This window comes from Giraffa tippelskirchi, chromosome 13 (genome assembly GCF_054371585.1).
Source record: "Giraffa tippelskirchi isolate mGirTip1 chromosome 13, T2T-mGirTip1v1.2.pri, whole genome shotgun sequence".
Classification (NCBI taxonomy): domain Eukaryota; kingdom Metazoa; phylum Chordata; class Mammalia; order Artiodactyla; family Giraffidae; genus Giraffa; species Giraffa tippelskirchi.
The window spans coordinates 111,809,693-111,827,901 of NC_137287.1; the positions used below are offsets into that span (position 1 = coordinate 111,809,693).

Here is an 18,209-nt window from a genome sequence, read left to right on the forward strand (position 1 = left end):
CAGCTGGGAGATTGTTAGTCTAAGGACCAGGATGCTAGAGAAAGAGTCTTGTGGTCGCCCACTGACACAGGGAAAGCCCAGCCCAGGTGTGGGTGTGAGGGGAGCGGGCTGGAGACAGGGAGAGAGGAACACCAGGATCAGTGTCAGCGAGACCCCGCCCCGCAGCCGCAGCGCCCGCCCAGGCTCCCGGCACAGCGGTACCTGGCTGTCTGCAGACTCGGTGGGGTCCTCAGGGCTCCGCAGGGATGCACTCGGCAGGCCCTGATCCAGCTCTAAACTCTCCACTGTGGTTTCACTTTTCCTTTTTCCTTTCTTCTTTTTTTCCACTGGGGTTGGTCCTTGCTCCTTGCTACAAGGAGAAATTCAGAATTAAAACTGTTGGGCAGTTCTTAAAACTAAGATTTCTCATGTGATTAAAGTTACGAGGGTACATCCTGGAATTCTGGGGCCAGGAGAGGCTTTAATGGGAAAGTGACAAGAGTTTCCTGCCAGAAATTTGCAGAAAAAAGGGAAGAAACATCTACATGGGTTGATGTAAAATTCACTTTTTTTTACACCCCTATCACGATTACTATAGATATGATTAATGTGATACAAAGTAAAACGATACAAACATCTCCCTACCCTCCAAAAAAACCCCACTTTCAAATAAACATCTTCTCTAGACAGTTGAATTGCTTCACAGATATTGAGAATCACCCACTTTCAAGCTCCCTTTAAGTTACATGGGAACATCTCCCTAAGCCATCACCATCCTCTATTGAGAATCATCTATGTAAGACTCAGAATGAGTGCTAGGAGTTCAAAACTGAACAAAACACTGCCACAGCCCTTGAGGAGATCACAGGAATAAAATTCCGACCACCCAGAGCCATCACTCACGGCAGGAGATAGATGCTCCTTGAGAGAGGTGGAGATGGGCAAAATTCACTCTGCAAGGCCCTGCTAAGATGACAACATCTCTAATAAACCTTTTTGGCCCCTCCTGGCTGATAAAATCTCTTTTCTACACTCCCAAGCACCACAACGGCTTCCCCTGTGGCTCAGCTGGTAAAGAATCCACCTGCAATGCAGGAGATCTGGGTTCAGTCCCTGGGTTGGGAAGATCCCCTGGAGAAGGGAAAGGCTACCCACTCTAGCATTCTGGCCAGGAGGAGTCCATGGACTGTATAGTCCATGGGGTCCCAAGGAGTCGGACACGACTGAGCAACTTTCACTTTCTTTCAAGCACCTCAACTCTGCTTTGCTTAAGGCATTCACACTTTGATCTTTTACCAGAGTTAGTCATTACATGTGATACCAGGCTCAGAACTAAATAGGACCTTGGATCCTCTGCATTGACTTGATCAACATGTGCTGAATGGATGAACAATTTACACTTCTCTGTGCTCTCCCATCAGACACTAAGTTCCTAGAGGAGAGTATGCGCTTAAGTTCTGTATTCCTCACAGTGAGTAGTAGTCTTATGCCTAAAGGATACCAAGTATTTGATAAAATATTCATTGGATAGATGGATGCACTAATGGATGGATACAACTGGGGAGATTTGGCAAAAACACACTTGAGCCAAGATACACACAGAATTTTGATAGAAGACAATAATAATAATAATTACAGCTAATTTGTATATAACACCTACTACATGCAGGCACAGTTCTCTAAACTTTTACACGGATTATCTCTTTTACTCCTCAAAACAGCCATTTAAGGCAGACAGTATTATTATCCTTATTTTATCAAGAAAAACAGTGAGGTTAAGATTTCCAGGGTAACACGCTAGTAAACGGAAGAGAAAGTATTTAAACCAGGCACACGCGTAACCACCATGACATTCTTGGGGAATGGAAGAGTGTTAAAGACTCTTTTAATAAAAGACAGTCTGTGTGGCTGGATGACAGGGCAAGTGAGAAGAAGCACTAAGCTGATGCAGCTGCAAAGAACCCAGGGGTACGTGAGGCTGGAGAGCTTAGACTCATTCTGCATGAAAAGGGCACAATGTTAAGACCGGGCAAGGGAGAAAGAAGACTCAAGCGAGATGTGATCAGTGAAAACGCAAGGGTATAAATGATGTGAAAGATCCGACAGAAGCAGAACCAGTCAGCCTTGGCAGAAGTAGTGTCGATAAGTCTTGGCAGAAGGTGGAAGATGAGGAAAGAGCCACAGTTACTGGTACTTCCCACCAGGTGAGTCACTGCGAGGTGTGGGGGAAGACAGGGGCAGAGAGACAGAAGATCCAGTGGGATGAACCCTTGGTGGGACAGACCGGGCATGGACTGTGGGCTCAGCCTGCTTCTCCCAACAACCTTCACCTTTTCTCATGTGGATCACTCATCAGGTGGGCAAAAACCTAGTCTTACCCTTGATTCCGTAGGCTGAAGACTGGCTTGCCTACCTATCAGCAAATTTCTTTATGAGATTATTTTGATCCAAACTGAGAAATGAAACTCGGGGGGTAGGGGTGGGGGTCGGGGGAGAAAGACCACTTCTTACCAGTTTCAGGACAGAAGACTCCGGTGAAAAGAGTTTTAAAAGATGCTAAATTTTCACTGGAATACTTATCTCATGTTACATGGCTTCTCACTAAGAAAATTACATAGCACTTTATATTCTACAAAGCACTTCAGTGTTTCCCGTCTCGTTTAACTGTAGCAACTGTGATTCTGCGAGGGGGCCAGGGCAGGTGAGCCTCATGTTCCAGATGTACAAACAGGTTAAAAAGCACAAAGGCCCCAAAGCCACCAGCCGAGCAGAAGCCGGTGCTCAGCTCAGCTGACTCACAATCCCCTCGCTGTTTACATCATATCATGTTTCCTGTCTCCTTTTTTCTTTTTAAATCCCCAGTCTCCTTTTCAACAAATGCAAAAACTTCAAATTTCTCTTAATCTTCTTGGAATTTCAAAATAATCACCAAAAGAATTGGTTACAAAACACTCCAATAACTCAGATATACCAAAAAAAAACAACAACAAATCACAACTCCATAGTTGATTCTCTCAACAGAAGAAGGTGTGTGCTTCGTTTTTTGGAAACATATTTAGAGACAGTAATATAGATATAATATAGTCACCATAATAATCACATGCTTGGAATCCCATTTAATCTTCTGTAAAATCTTAAATCCTTTCAACATTTGAAATCAATTTTCTTTCTATGAAATATAGCTTCACTTTGGAAAACTTTATCCATGTATGTTTAATCTCCATTTTAAATATTCATATATAAATGGGTTAGAACATGTGCTTCATTGTGAAAATATCCTGCTCAAAACTAAACTAAGCTTAAGACAGAATTAAGGAATAGAACCTTCTCAAAATACTAAACCTTCTATAAGACATGTATATTTGCCTTCCATGTTTTCAGAAACACATTAAATGATGACAAGGAGGAGCTGTAGTGAGGCCCCTCCAAAGTCAAGCCTGGGGCACCACAGGTTTCCTAGCCAGAGGCTGGGTGTGGGGTGGGGGCGGAGGGAACACCTTCTTAAATATACATAAGTAAAAGAGGAATAAGTCTAGTGATACCTGCTTACCTATTTGGGGATAAATAAGAAGACACTCTACCTGAGCAATTTTCATAGTGATTTTCTCAATGTTACCTTTGACAAAAGAATCAATTTTGATTTTCAAAACTTTTTGCTGGAGCTCTTCGATAAAGACAAGGATCAGGAAGCAAAGATTCCTTGTGAGCTTATAAATGGGACTTTCAAATAGGATATCAAGAAAATATCACCTGAATTCATCCTCCAGGAAGACTAGGTGAAATGTGTTTTCCCCATCTTCAGAATGAGTTTTGAAAAACTTACACTTGAGAGTTTTACCAAATGAAGACATTTTAACCCCCACTTTGTTACAGATGGATTTGGACCATGAATGTACTGTTGTCTCCTTGGAGTTCTAGGTTCTTCGAACATATTAGTCAAATAATATGTAACAAAATTATGTATGTATATACCCTTTGATCTAACAATTCCATTTATAGTAATATATTCTAAAGATACACCTCCATCAATATGGAAACACATATGCATGTGGTTATTCAACATTGTTTGATAATTTCAAAATAACAAAAAACAACCTAAATGTCCAAACATAAGTGATGAATAAATGAGGATACATAGAAAGGAGTACTATGCAGCTGTAAAAACAATTAAGAAAGAATTCTATAAACTACCATGGAATGATTTCTAAGATATATTGTTAAGTGAAAAAAGCAAAGTGCAAGAGTATACTAACATGCTCCTTTTATGAAAGAATAAAGAGAAAATAAGAAACCTTGCATATATCTATTTTATTTTACAAAAAGAGATACAAAGAGGATAAACCAAATAAACAAGGGGTAAGTATCTTTTTATACAGATTTGACTTTTGGAAGCATGTTACATATACAAAAAAAAATTTTTAATGAAAGATGAAAACAAGTTGAAATAAATAAATCTAGGTGTTTTTCAAATGAAAAACATAAACACACTCAACAGATGGAAAAAAAATCTCATTAATTTATAAACACAGTATCTGACTATATACTTTCAGTTTTGGGGAGAAGTGAGGAAAACAGCAAACAAAAGGTGAACTCTCTTTGATGGGCATACAAGGGAAAAGTTCTGAAGCCATTTTAGCTGTGGTAATAGGATTAAACAAATTAGTAAATGTGCCGATGTTAGGAGCTGTGGTTCTCACCCAGGAAGACGTAAATATGAAATGTTGTAAGGCAAGGAAGAGACTGTGGGATGAATCTTAACTGGAGGCCTCAGTGTGACACATGCTTTCTAAGATAAGTATCTGTATGAACACATGCATATAAACGTGTACACGTGCATTATGAGTATATTGTGTGTGCACGTAGATGTGTATCCATGTGCATGTACATATATGTACACGTGTTTATCTTGTGTATTTCCCCCTAGCTTTGACAACTGAGAAAGCCAACAAGCAAAGATGCTCCAAGCGCAATCTGCACACACAGCTCTCAGATTTTGGTTTTGAATTCCAAAGTTCCTCACAAAAATGGCTGGTTCCAAGAGAAGGAAGTTATAAGATCAGCCTGAAACATCTTGTTGTGTCGTAAAGTAAAGGGAGTGCCGAAAGAAGCGAAGGCAGCATGTCACAAGGGCACAGGAGTTGGCTGGAAGAACTCTTGTTGGTCAAAACTGAGGCTATGTGAGCACGAAAGTAATTAAGGTCAGTACTGAATTACAAGCCATTGAAAATGGTAAGAATCTGTACCAATGATAGACAGACAAATAATGAATAAATGAGGGGGAAAGGAAAGCTCCTGCTTATTATACAATCCAAACAGTAAATGTAGAAGCAGTGGCTGAGTTGGAAAATCATTTTGTAACCACTGTAGTCAAGATAAGTATAATCCAGAACCATCAAGGAATGCTCAATCTGGAGGAGAACAACTTGAAGAGACACAGGATATTTGCATGATCTTAAGCGTGTCTCTCCACAGACTGTAGAGAAACAAAAGCAGTAACTAAACAAATGGTTATGAAAATGGTATTACTCTTAAAAAAGATACACTGGAGCATTTAGGGATAAAAAGGCATGATATTTGCAACTCATTCTCACAATGGTTGAAGAAAAAGCATATAAGTTATACACACACACACACAAACTATTCTGATATATACCTATACCACGGCTGAAGTGGACACTGAGTGCCCAGCACTTTTTTGCTGATAAGCAATATTGACCCCCCAAACCACAAGAGTAAGCAGAAAGTCAGGCTGGGCTATGGGGTCCTATTCCTTCTACCACAGGGATTGGTCCAGGGCTAGACACGTGACCTAGCAAGGGCAAAGGTGGGACTCCTTCCCTTAAAAAAAGGACTAATTTCTGGCAGGAGTGGGCAGGAAAATGAATCATCTCTTTCCTCCTAGGTCCGTTAAGCTATGAGCCCAGAGATATGGGCAGACACAGTTCAACCTGGAGAAGGAAAGCAGTCGTCAAGGATGGAGCCAACACCCAGAGAGGCTCAGGAAGGGTGGAGGACAAAGACTTCTGTGGAGCTCTTGACTGAGCCCTGGGTTCTGACTCCCTAAACCAGTGAACCCACTTGTTACTCTTTTTCTTAAGTTAATTCAAGTTGGGTTTATGTCACTTGCAGCCAGTGCAGTTCTCCTAATACAAAGGCCTAATGCTCTCACCGTTGAATGACGCTTGAGGCCACATCAAAGCAATCTAATTTTTATAATCCTCACTTTTCCAGCTCTCAAGAGTTAGAACAAATTACAGGAAAAAAAAAATGGCAGACAAGATTTTAGAGGCTCAATGTGCCTACTTTTAGTAATAAAACTCAACTTGAGTTTATAACATATATCCATATATCCACTTTATCTTTTTATTATTTTTTTTGTTTTTTTTTCCCCACAGGGTATCATTGACAGGTATATTTTTCAAATGAATGCTAATGTTAAATATTACATAATAGAAACAGACTCACAAACTTATGATTATGATTACCAAAAAAACCAAACTTAGGGTTGAGAAATAAATTAAGACTTTGCTAGTAATATATGCTCATATATCAAACAGTTGATCAAAATAAATCCATTGAATAGTACTGGGTAGTCTACGGAACACATTTTAATCATCCATATGGGAAACTCCAAAAAGAACTGACAAACATCTATGTATAAGTGAAATCAAGCTCCCATATACCTAAAACAAACACAAAATTAGAAATCAATTCTACTCCAAAATAAAATAACAATCAGTTCAGTTCAGTCGCTCAGTCGTGTCCGACTCTTTGCGACCCCATGAATCGCAGCGGCCAGCCCTCCCTGTCTATCACCAACTCCCGGAGTCTATCCGAACCCATGTCCATCAAGTCGGTGATGCCACCCAGCCATCTCATCCTCTGCTGTCCCTTTCTCCTCCTGCCCTCAATCCTTCCCAGCATCAGGGTCTTTTCCAATGAGTCAACTCTTCTCATGAGGTGGCCAAAGTATTGGAGTTTCAGCTTCAACATCAGTCCTTCCAATGAACACCCAGAACTGATCTCTTTTAGGATGGACTGGTTGGATCTTCTTCCAGTCCAAGGGACTCTCACGAGTCTTCTCCAACACCACAGTTCAAAAGCATCAATTCCTCTGCGCTCAGCTTTCTTCTCCGTCCAACTCTCACATCCATACATGATTTGTTTCTGTTGTTACTTCAATTTCTGAGAGCAAACAGGGGACTGGTTGTCAATTTCTCAACTGGAATCCACCTATCTGTTGCCTCAGGAAATGTAGAGAGGAGGCTGGCTGTGAATTTCCAACCTGGAACCCATCTATCTCCTACCTCACTGGTTCCTGGCAGATGCCAATGATACACATGTCCAAGGAGTCAGCGGTGCACTGAGTCCCATCCAGGACCAAGTTTTGTCCCTGTGCCTGACACCTGAGCGTGCAGGGGGTGGAAGGGTCGTTGTACTGTGGAAGCCATTCATAATAACATCCCTGGAACTGAACATCACTGTAGGCTGAACACTGCTGGGCTCAGAAGTCTTCTGCATCCAGAGGGCAGTCATGACTGCTGCATGTCTTATATCGAATATTCTGCCCGCACAATTCCTTCTGAGGGAGCTCTTCCGCTGTCCGCTCCCCCAGCTTCTCCGCCTGCCTCCCCCAGTAGCCGACCTGAGGGCAGGCTGGTCTCTGACGGGGGCACGACCCTCCTCGTAGAGGGCTTTTAGGGAAGGGCCCCTGCCGGGAGGCGGACCCACATCCAGTCCGGATCCCATCAGGAGATGAGCCCGTGTCTCGGTGCTGAGAGGCGGGGGACGGAGGACTGAGGTGACGGAAGGCACTGGGGCCTCGGGCCGGATCGCAGGCTCTGCTCACTGCTTCTGGGCTGAGACCAGACGTGGCCACTCCTGGCCCAAGTTTTCTTCACTAGCTCGCTGCTCGCACCACGTGCTGCAGGTGCACGAGGACGCGATCAAGGAAGGGGGATGGGACGCTCAGGAGAGCCGGTCAGGGCCGGGATCAGGCAGCCCAGGCCCCAGGGTGCTGATTAATGGTGATAAAACCGGCGAGCCCCCTTCGCTGCATCCGCTGGAGCTGTCAGCTGATGACAGAGGCACCGCGGGCACTGAGCACAGGTGGGGTTTCAGCTTATCCAGGCCGCGGGCCGTGCCATGTCTGCCGAGCACGGAGCACTGTCCCCTCCTGTCCGTCCCTCTCCTTAGAAAGCCTCCATGTGCACCCCGGGAAGGTGCAATCTTATCACACTTCCGTCTTTCTTGCAGCCTTTGTACACCTGCCGGAGTTACTGCAGCAACTTGACGAAAACTGTAAATACTGAAACATGAAGCTGCAATGCCTGTGCCCGCCTCCCTAATAGCGCGGTGCCCCCGTGGTCACTGGGGATTTCTGAGGGCGGCCAGAGCTCCTCTCCGTATTAGCCGATCAGCCCCCCGACGCACAGAGCCTGCGAGAGCACCCAGGGACGCGGTCACAGTCCCTAACTACCACCTGATGCCACTGCCGTAGAGTGAGGCTTCGTCCACTCACTGCGCCAGCCTGCTGCCGGGGCATCAGCGTCCGTCTGTCCCAACTCGAGCTTGGGAGTCCCAGCCAAGGACGCTGACGGAGTTTCTGCCGGCGACAGAGAATGTCTTCTTGTTGCGGTTTCTCTCCATTGTGTTCAGCACTCCAGAACAGCTAATGGCAATTGGATCTTTTCCACATCATAGAAGGTGCACTCACTCACTCTGGAACACTACTCAAAGTGACTTCTCTTTTAAAATTAAATTTGCTGCCGCTGCAGCCGCGAGGCTCGGACTGCGCGAGGCTGGAGCCAGGGGCCCGGGTCGAGGCGGCCATCTGCTGGCCGGGTGGGAGGCTCGGCCCGCCAGGCGGGAGCGGCGGCACCCGGCACGTCCTCGGCCTCCTTGCCGCCGGGGTACACCCCCCGGCTCTCGGAAATGTGGATGCTAGGGGCGCAACCCATTATGGCGGCAGTGCCGCGGATACGCTGGCGAGTAAACAGCCAACCCAGCGCCTCGGGGCCGCCACGTGCGCCGTGTCATCGGCTCCAGCGCGGGCTCCAGAGCGGGCGGCGTCGAGCGCGGGTCTCCCGTCAGGAAGTGCGGCCGCCCCTTTTATGGCGGTGCGGGGGCACCAGAGCCGCCCCTCCAAACATGCCCTTCCTGAGGAGGGAGCCGCCGACCACCTCCCCTCACATCGCGGCGCTCGTCTCGGCCGCGCCGCGCTTCCGGGGCATTTCGGGGGAGGAGATTTCCATATATCCACTTTAAAGAAAGCATCTATCATGTATTTATGACATGCAAGAAACTTCCAACATATAAACTGTACCATCCATGCAGAACAAGGATCAGGTATGACCAACAGCAGTTCATTAGCAGCCCTCAGCCCTCAAACGCTCTCACACCCTGTCTACTACACAATCTCATCAGCCAAGATTTTATACATCTTGACTCTCCGCAGTTTGCATTAGAAAAACAGGCATGCTTTTTTGAGGGTAAGGGATAGTTTAGGGAGTCTGGAAAGGACATGTGCACACTGCTGTATTTAAAATGGATAACCAAAGTGTAAGTCTGTTCAGTGTTCTGTGGCAGCCTGGATGGGACATGAGTCTGGGGAGAATGCATACATATATTTGATATTCATCTGAAACTATCACAACATTGTTAATCAGCTACCCTGCAATACAAAATAAAAAGTTTTAAAAAAGAAAAGAAAAATAAGTACCTTTTTTTGCCTTCCACATAGAAAATTATAGTATTAATCACAAGACAGACTTCCTCAAACTCTCCTCCCAGCTTCATCTCCAGTTCCCTACCTTCACCTTTCTTTGCCTGAATTGAGAGTCAGAAACTGAATGCTGGGTCTGAGTACTAGGAGAAAAGTCTGGGTGCGTGTCAGAACACTGTCCGAGATTCATGGCTATGAGTCTTTTATTAACTTTTCCCCATGGAGTCCAGGTATTGAAAAATTTGTATCTACCGAACAAACTGCATTATTTCAAAATGACTCATCTCCTCATTTTAACATTGAATTTGGCATAATGCTCATCAAAGTCTCAGCAGGTAACAGTCAGTTACTTCCACAGTGAGCTGCCATAATCCCCAAATTCAGGACGACTGAAAACAGCACATGAGGCCAATCATTGCTTCCACAAACGTGCACGCACCTGGGAGCCCAGCCTGGGAGCCACTGCCCCACTCGGGGAACGACTTTCCAGAAAAGCTTCTAATTCAGGCCTCACCACAGGCTTGGAGCCTCTTCCAGGAAGGACAGTAGTGATATCCTGGACGTTACTCCAGGGAGCAGATTTGCACACTTAATCCAACTTTTACTTGCTACCCGTATTCGTTCCATCTATACATGCAGAGCTGACTTAAGCACGGATTTTTCAAGATATTGGTTCAAAGAAAAACACACCCCCAAAACTAATGGTTTTGGTGTGGATGGAGTCATCTGCAGACATGATGTGAACCGTATCTCCCTGTTCTTGGAACCTCCAATCACATCATTAGCATCATCAAAAAAAAAAGATTATGCAAGTTTGTGATATCCTAGCTAAAAAAAAAAAAAATGAAACAAAAACATTACAGGTACTTCCCTGGTGGTTCAGTGGTTAAGAATCTGCCTTTCAATGAAGGGGACCTGAGTTCAATCCCTGGTCCAAGAACTAGGATCCCACATGCTGTGGAGCAGCTAAGCCTGAGTGCCGCAAACTAACAGAGTCCAAGCGCCCTGGAACCTGAACACCACAAGTAGAGGGTAAATGAGCGCCACCTTGAAGAGCCCCACGTGCCACAACTAAGACCCGATGCTGCCAAATAAATATTTTTTTTAAAAAAATTACATACTTATAAGATGACAAGGCAGAGTTTTAACAAACTTACTAGAAGTGATCACAGCAAATGAAAAAAAAATTTTTTTAAAACATAGAAGGGCTTCAAATGAAACATATAAGCCATCTCTACTTGCACCAAATCCCACTTGCCAGAGAGATCTGCTCTTGATGGATACCTCACTCACTCCAAATACATTCCCGCCTCTAGTTCTTTATTCATCAACATTAAGCAACCGCTACCCACATCCTAAAGTTGATCAACTTAGATCTTACATATCTCCCCTATTCCTTTCTCTGCTCAAAATTTTTGATGAATGAGTGTGGGCAGCCATGTTTTAAATTTTCATTCGTTCTTTTTGTTTTCTGACTATTCCTTTTTCCTGATTACACATTTCTTGTTTTGTAGACATGAAATTGATCATCTTGGATCTGAGGACACTAATTTAAAATCTTTATGACCTTTGCCTTGAACTATTTTTTTCTGAGGACAGCTGTCCTGGTCATTCCTCTTTTTCCTGCTGCTTCTCCTTACGGTCCGGGGATCTCTGAGGGCCGATAAATATTTAGCGTGAAGGAGGCTGGTAACACGGGCTGGTGAGGCTCCCTGCTGCTGAGTTAAGTCACTTTCTCCAGCAAGCCTCCCCCCTGAATGGGAGGCCTGACCTGGGACTTTGCATACACAGGGGCTGCCCCTCTCTCCCCCTTTTAGGGGCTTGGGCAGGGAAAGGCAGAGAAGCCTGGGCTCCTGTGCCCCCTTCTTGTGGATGTCAGTCTCCCCAGCTGGAGCCTAGACCCTCTTCCAGAGCAAGCTGCTCAGCATCTTTAGAATAACTGTCTGACTTCAGCCTGGAGCTGACAGATCACACAGCTGCTCTGCAGACAGTCCCCAACCTGCCACCTCCAGCCCCGGTCCCTCTCCAGGGCTGCCGGGGCCACGGTGAGGGGGAAGTACTTCCACCTCTGCTGCAGACACGCCTCCTGCATGTGCTCTGAGTGGGGACATCCTCCATGGCATTCACCCATCAATATGCGACCAGGGGCCCCCCACATCCAGAACTTTGTGACACCTCCCATCTTTGAAGAATTTATTCCCTTATGTTCTTCCTGTCATTTCATTAAGTGAAAATCTGGTGAAGAAGGGAAAATAACAGCATGCTCAGTCTACCATTTTAAAACTGGAAATCCCCCAAAGAACGCTTATTTAAACATCACGCTGCTTTAAGTCTTTTCTCATCTATTAATTCCTTTAATAACTGGCTCAATTGCTTTAATAACGCAGTACTCTTTCAAGGGACTCCCTAGACCAGAACTGAAACATTTTTTTTTTTGGCTTGTGGGATCTCAGTTCCCTGACTGGGGACTGAACCCAGGCCACAGAAGTGAAAGCACAGAATTCTAACCACCATGCCACCAGGGAACTCCCTGAAATACTCTCAATTCTCTAAATCCTTTTGGCTATTCTGTATATTAGGTTCTTCTATTTGTTTATATTTTTGCCTGTTCTGGGAACATCTGCAAGGCTGTTTCTCCAACTTGTGAAAGTCCCTCGATGGCAAGGCTCAGAGATACCTCTGAAGCATCTTCCTTCCTCCACTGTCCCATTCCCGACAGAAGTGCTCACTAACGAAACAAGGCACACAGGAGGTAATACATACACACTGGATCAATAAAGGAACAGGTATTCATCTACATTACTATGTAGGAACTGTTTCCTTATGCACCGAGTAAAGGCTTCCTATACCCCAGACCCTAATTCAGAAAGCCCTGAGGGGACTTCTCTGGTGGTCCAGTGGTTAAGAACCCACCTGTTAACGCAGGGGACATGGGTTCGATCCCTGGTCCAGGAACTAACATGTCACGTGCTGTGGAGCCACTAAGCCCATGCCCCACAACATCTGAGCCCATGTGCTACAACTAGTGAGCCCACACACCCTGGAGCCCATGCTCTGCAACAAGAGAAGCCACCGCAGTGAGAAGCCCGTGCACTGCAGCTGGAGAGTAGTCCCTGCTTGTCACAACTAGAGAAAGCCCATGTGCAAAACTAAGACCCAGTGCAGCCTAATTAATTAATTTAAAAAATTATATATATAAAGAAAGTCCTAAGAATTACAGAATAAGCACTCCAGGAGCTCTTACAAAGATAGGAACAGAGACTTAAGTCCAGAGCTTCAGAGGTGGGTCTCTGACATTATCATTTAGTTTTCTTCCCTACTTAACAGAAAGCCTAGTAGGTTCTAAGCAGAGGGTCTCTACTCAGAACTCATTTATGTCTTTATATTTGTCTTCTTTCTCCTAATAACTGACCAGAATGTAAAAACAAGTCTCCCAACAAAAGAATCCTGTCAATGGACTCTCTTGAACCTAATTTCAGCCTCAATAAAGATCTGCACTCTGTAAACAAAGACAGGTGACTGACTTTCAAGCAGTGAGGCAGAGCTGACCTGGTTGAATGTTTTTACCCGTCCTGCATCATAGTTCTTAGCTGACTCACAACTCACACAGTTACATAATCAGAAGGTTTGGGGCTTACCTTTTTTGAAGCAAGTATCAAAGAGAAAAATCAGAAAACGTAAAACCTTTCTCCCAGGATGTTAGCAAACTTATTGGATTTGGGATAAAAATCTGCTGTGGGTTGGCAAGTCCAAACAAATGGGGGTAAAAAGCTGAGTACAGAAATTGGGGCTAGTCAGAGTATTCATTTCTTTTCATCCTTTTGGCTTTTTCACTCCTAGCAGATATCACACTGCCCTTCACTTACGCTAGCACACAGATTCATTTCTTGACTTTTGAGAGAGAATATAAACCAATCCCAGCTCTGACATGTGTAGAAATTCCAAAACGTATATGCTCTGCCCTCAACCAGCAACATGGACACCAACACGCAAGACCCTGGCTTACAAATGCAACCTCCCTGTCTGTCAAAGTGCTTGGCTCCCGGTTTGCGAAGGCAACTCAAAGGGCCATAAACCTACCCCTCAGATTTCCCCTGGATAGTGAGTAGGGCCCAACGGCTTCGTACACACTGGAACTGCTCGTCTTTCCTGCTTACCAAGCCGCACTTTAATGCCACGAAGCTGACTTTTACTAAAGGCCATTTTCAAGAAAGAAATACAAAATTCATAGGCACGCAGAAGTGTTTGATGCAAAAAACCATTGAGGACAGTATCCATTACATCACGTGATGTTGCCCAGTGAGAAATTTCTTTCTCAACTGGTGAAAATCTGACCTGCCTAATAAGCTGGCCTGGTGCTTTTCTAATCTCAAAGCATTTTCCCAAAGCCCTTATCAATATTACCTGACCCTGCAAACCTGCCTACCTCTGAGTCCCTCACTGCAGCTGTGCAGGCCATGGGTGTCCACGTATGCACAGGTCTGTGTATGTTTATAAGAGTATCTGTATCTCTGTGTGTCTTCTCATGCCAGTGGCCCCATTCTCCTTAGGAAAGGTACTATAATTTAAAAAAAGCAAACTGTACTGGTGAAATTTAAATTTCAGAGTCAGGGAAATGACAGAGAACATAAATCAGCTTCCTGGAGGAGCTTTCCTGCTTAAGTTTTATATAATAAAGGAGTGAACTAGGCTCAAGCTCCAAGGTAGCTTGTAGGTAAAGGAAGAGAGGGTAGTTTTTGTTTTTTTAAAGGCTCCTGCTACCTGAGTTGTTTTTATCCCCTAAGCAATAAGTGAATATTCATCACTATTAATTATTATCCTTGAAAAGGAAAATTCGCTAGACTCTATCATCTGTTAAGGAGAGGAACTGTGTTCAATTAGTTGCTGTCTCAAATGCAAAGAGAAGTAGCACAGGAAAAGGTTGGGGCCATCTTTGTCCCTGAGAGGATTCTATCAAGTGTGCAAACTAAAATTCTGTAGAAGAGGGGCTGTCTCCTACAAATAAAAACCAGTTACTCTGACACTGGGATCTCCCCACTATCATCCATTGCAATCTTCCCTAGCAAGGCAAAAAGAGGCGCAAGGCTGCAGAGAACAAAGTGGGTTTTGTGGTCAAGGGAGCCTGGTGTCAGATCCTGACAGTGCTGCTCATTAGTTTGGCGTCTTGGACAAGTTACCTTGAAGTTTTCATTCCTAAAATAATAACATTTATGGGATTAAAATATTTAACTATAACTACCTACTGTTATTTAACAAATGGGAGTGACTGTACAGTAACTTATATGGCTCCTGTTTTTGGGAGAAGAGCTCTAACCATTTGTTCTAAGAAAACAATTATATATATATATGTAATACTTTAAAATAATATATAAACTACACAAACACACACACACCCCCTTCTAGGTGTCCAACAACCTGATAAACCTCTCTGCTGACAACCTTGGCTGTACGTCAAGGCTATATTTTGTCACCCTGCTTATTTAACTTATATGCAGAGTACATCATGAGAAACGCTGGGCTGGAAGAAGCACAAGCTGGAATCTAGACTGCCGGGAGAAATATCAATAACCTCAGATTTGCAGATGACACCACCCTTATGGCAGAATGCGAAGAACTGAAGAGCCTCTTGATGAAAGTGAAAGAGGAAAGTGAAAAAGTTGGCTTAAAACTCAACATTCAAAAACTAAGATCATGACATCTGGTCCCATCACTTCATGGCAAATAGATGGGGAAACAGTGACAGACTTTATTTTTTGGGGCTCCAAAATCACTGCAGATGGTGACTGCAGCCATGAAATTAAAAGATGCTTATCCCTTGGAAGAAAAGTTATGACCAACCTAGACAGCATATTAAAAAGCAGAGACATTACTTTGCCAACAAAGATCCGTCTAGTCAAAGCTACACTTTTTCCAGTGGTCATGTATGGATGCGAGAGTTGGACTATAAAGAAAGCTGAGAGCTGAAGAATTGATGCTTTTGAACTGTGGTGTTGGAGAAGACTCTTGAGAATCCCTTGGACAGCAAGGAGATCCAACCAGACCACCCTAAAGGAAATCAGTCCTGAATATTAATTGGAAGGACTGATGCTGAAGCTGAAATTCCAATACCTTGGCCACCTGACGTGAAGAACCGACTCATGGGAAATGACACTGATGCTGGGAAAGATTGAAGGCAGGAGGACAAGGGGATGACAGAGGATGAGATGGTTGGATGTCATCACTGACTCAATGGACATGAGTTTGAGTAGACTCCAGGAGTTGGTGATGGACAGGGAGGCCTGGCGTGCTGCGGTCCATGGGGTTGCAGAGAGTCGGACATGACTGAGTGACCGAACTGAACTGACAACCTCGGGGACACAGGACACAAAGCATGGTGGTCCTGACCTTGGGCACTTCACTTCTGTTGAGGAGAAAATACATACATGAAAATTCTGGGTTACGACAAAGAGACAGCCTACGGCAGAGGTTAGTGTACAGGACTGGGAGTCAGGACGTCCGAGTTTATGACACATCCTTGCAAACAAGTCACTTCTCTGCGGGTCTCTGTTTCCCTGGTGGCAGCGCGGCAGGGCTGCACTAGATGTCTTTTATTCAAGGTCCAAAAGTCTTGATTTGTGATGCCAGTGAGGCCCGGAGAACTGTGGGATGGGATGCGCTAGCACCGGGTGTGAGAGCTCTGTGCAGGAACTGGGGGGGATGTAAGCTCAGAGCTGAAGAATGGGAAGGACTTTGGGATACTGAGAGGGTATACTGAGAGGGATGATATTGAGAGCAGGACCAAGGGCATAATGTTGAAGAGTGATCCAGAGGGGGAAGGAATCAAGTCCCTCATTTAAGGCCTGATGAGGACTTCCTTGGTGGTCCAGTGGTTAAGAATCCACCTGCCACTGCAGGGGACATAGGTTTCATCCCTGGTCTGAGAAAACTACAAATGCCTCAGAGTAACAAAGCCCATGTACAACTACCGAGCTGGCGTGTTGCAGCTACTAAAGCCACTGCGATGAGAAACCCCAAACCGCAACAGAGAGTAGCCCCCACTCACCAAAATTAGAGAAAGCCAGCGCACAGAGCAATCAAGATCCAGCACAGTAAAAAATAAATAACATTTTTAAAAAATTTCATAAAGGCCTAATGAGGTCAATCTAGCTGGAAAAGGTCTGCTGTCAGAGACCAGGCAGCAAGGAGAGGTCAGACCCCAAAGGGTGTAGGGAACAGAAAAAGGAGCCTGGATTTTATGCTGGAAGCAGAGGGAACAATCAGAAGTGTCTGAATAGGTATAATTGTTAGAGGGAACCCCACTTCCCTGTCCTCATGTCTTCAGGCTTCCCTGTTCCCAAGGAGGGAGCAATACTGGAGACACTTTATCCCTTCTTATATTCCACTCACTTGCCTGACCTTCTCTGAGGGGACCTAAGGGACTGGAGAGACTGAGAGGAGGAATAAAGCACCACGGCCCAGAGTCCTCCCTCTGCAAGGCCGCGCCTGCAGTGCTGGTGGGTGAACTCGACCGAGGGCGTAACAGGAAGCCCGATTCTGGCCGCAAGCCATTGCAAGTGTTTCAAGTCGGCCCATCAGTAATAGAGCTGCTCACTCCATCTCCATCTCTGTGGACGGGTTCCCAGCTGATCTGGAATGGAGAGAGGGAAGAGGGGATTTGACTGACCACCACCGCCAACTACAAACACAAAAAATGAGGTAACAGTGGGGCTTCAGAAAGATGAGCCAGGCGGCAGCTGGCAAGATGGACTGAAGGAAGAAAAGATCGGAAGCCCTTATATCAGCTGTGAAGCTCCTCCAACAATCCAAGCGTCCCTTGAATCATCTGTAACCGCGGAGTGTGATCCAGGGGCTAATCAATAAAGGCTCAAATCAAAACATGTACTTAAGCCAATCTGCCAGAGAGTAAATCAAAGAACACAAAACATATGACTTAATTATCAACATTTTTTTTTTTATCAATTAATGTCCTTTCAGAACTAGAGCTGCCTCTGATGACTAGTGGCGTCGTAAGTTAAAGGAGCCGAAGCAGCTTTATAAATATAAAAACGACAGAAAGGCTCAACGGTCCAGAACCGGACCTGGGCTACATGGAGGAATTCCGTGATATCCACTGGTCAATCTTCCACTGCTCCCACACCAAGGCAGGTGGAAAGCCTCATGGATCTTGTGCACATTTCTAAAGGGATAACCAGCCCAACTCGTCAGCATCTTCTCAGAGGGTGTCTCCTGGATTTCTAAACCTCCAGAGCGTCTGCTGTCTTCTAAGTTAGCAGACTCAGAAGCACTTATCCAACTCACGTATATTTTATACAGCCTCATTAGATAAAAATCAATTCCCTTAACAATGCAATGCATACACCTGACACCCAACCTTGCTTTGTCTTCCCTGATGGCTCAGTGGTAAAGAATCTTTCTGCAATATAGGAGATGCAGCTTTGATCCCTGGGTCGGGAAGATTCCCTGGAGGAGGAAATGGCAACCCACTCCAGTATTCTGGCTTGGGAAA

At 44.9% G+C, this 18,209-nt stretch overlaps 1 protein-coding gene across 10 annotated transcripts in view; it reads right to left on the reverse strand.

The window, feature by feature from the left end:
* CHD6 (chromodomain helicase DNA binding protein 6) overlaps window positions 1-18,209 on the reverse strand; it is a 194,991-nt gene that overhangs the window by 108,110 nt on the left and 68,672 nt on the right. For all 10 annotated transcript variants that reach the window (XM_081556952.1, XM_081556951.1, XM_081556949.1 and 7 more), the window contains one exon: window positions 202-349. In XM_081556952.1, coding sequence (XP_081413078.1) covers window positions 202-349 — 148 coding nt within the window. The remainder of the gene's footprint in view (window positions 1-201; window positions 350-18,209) is intronic.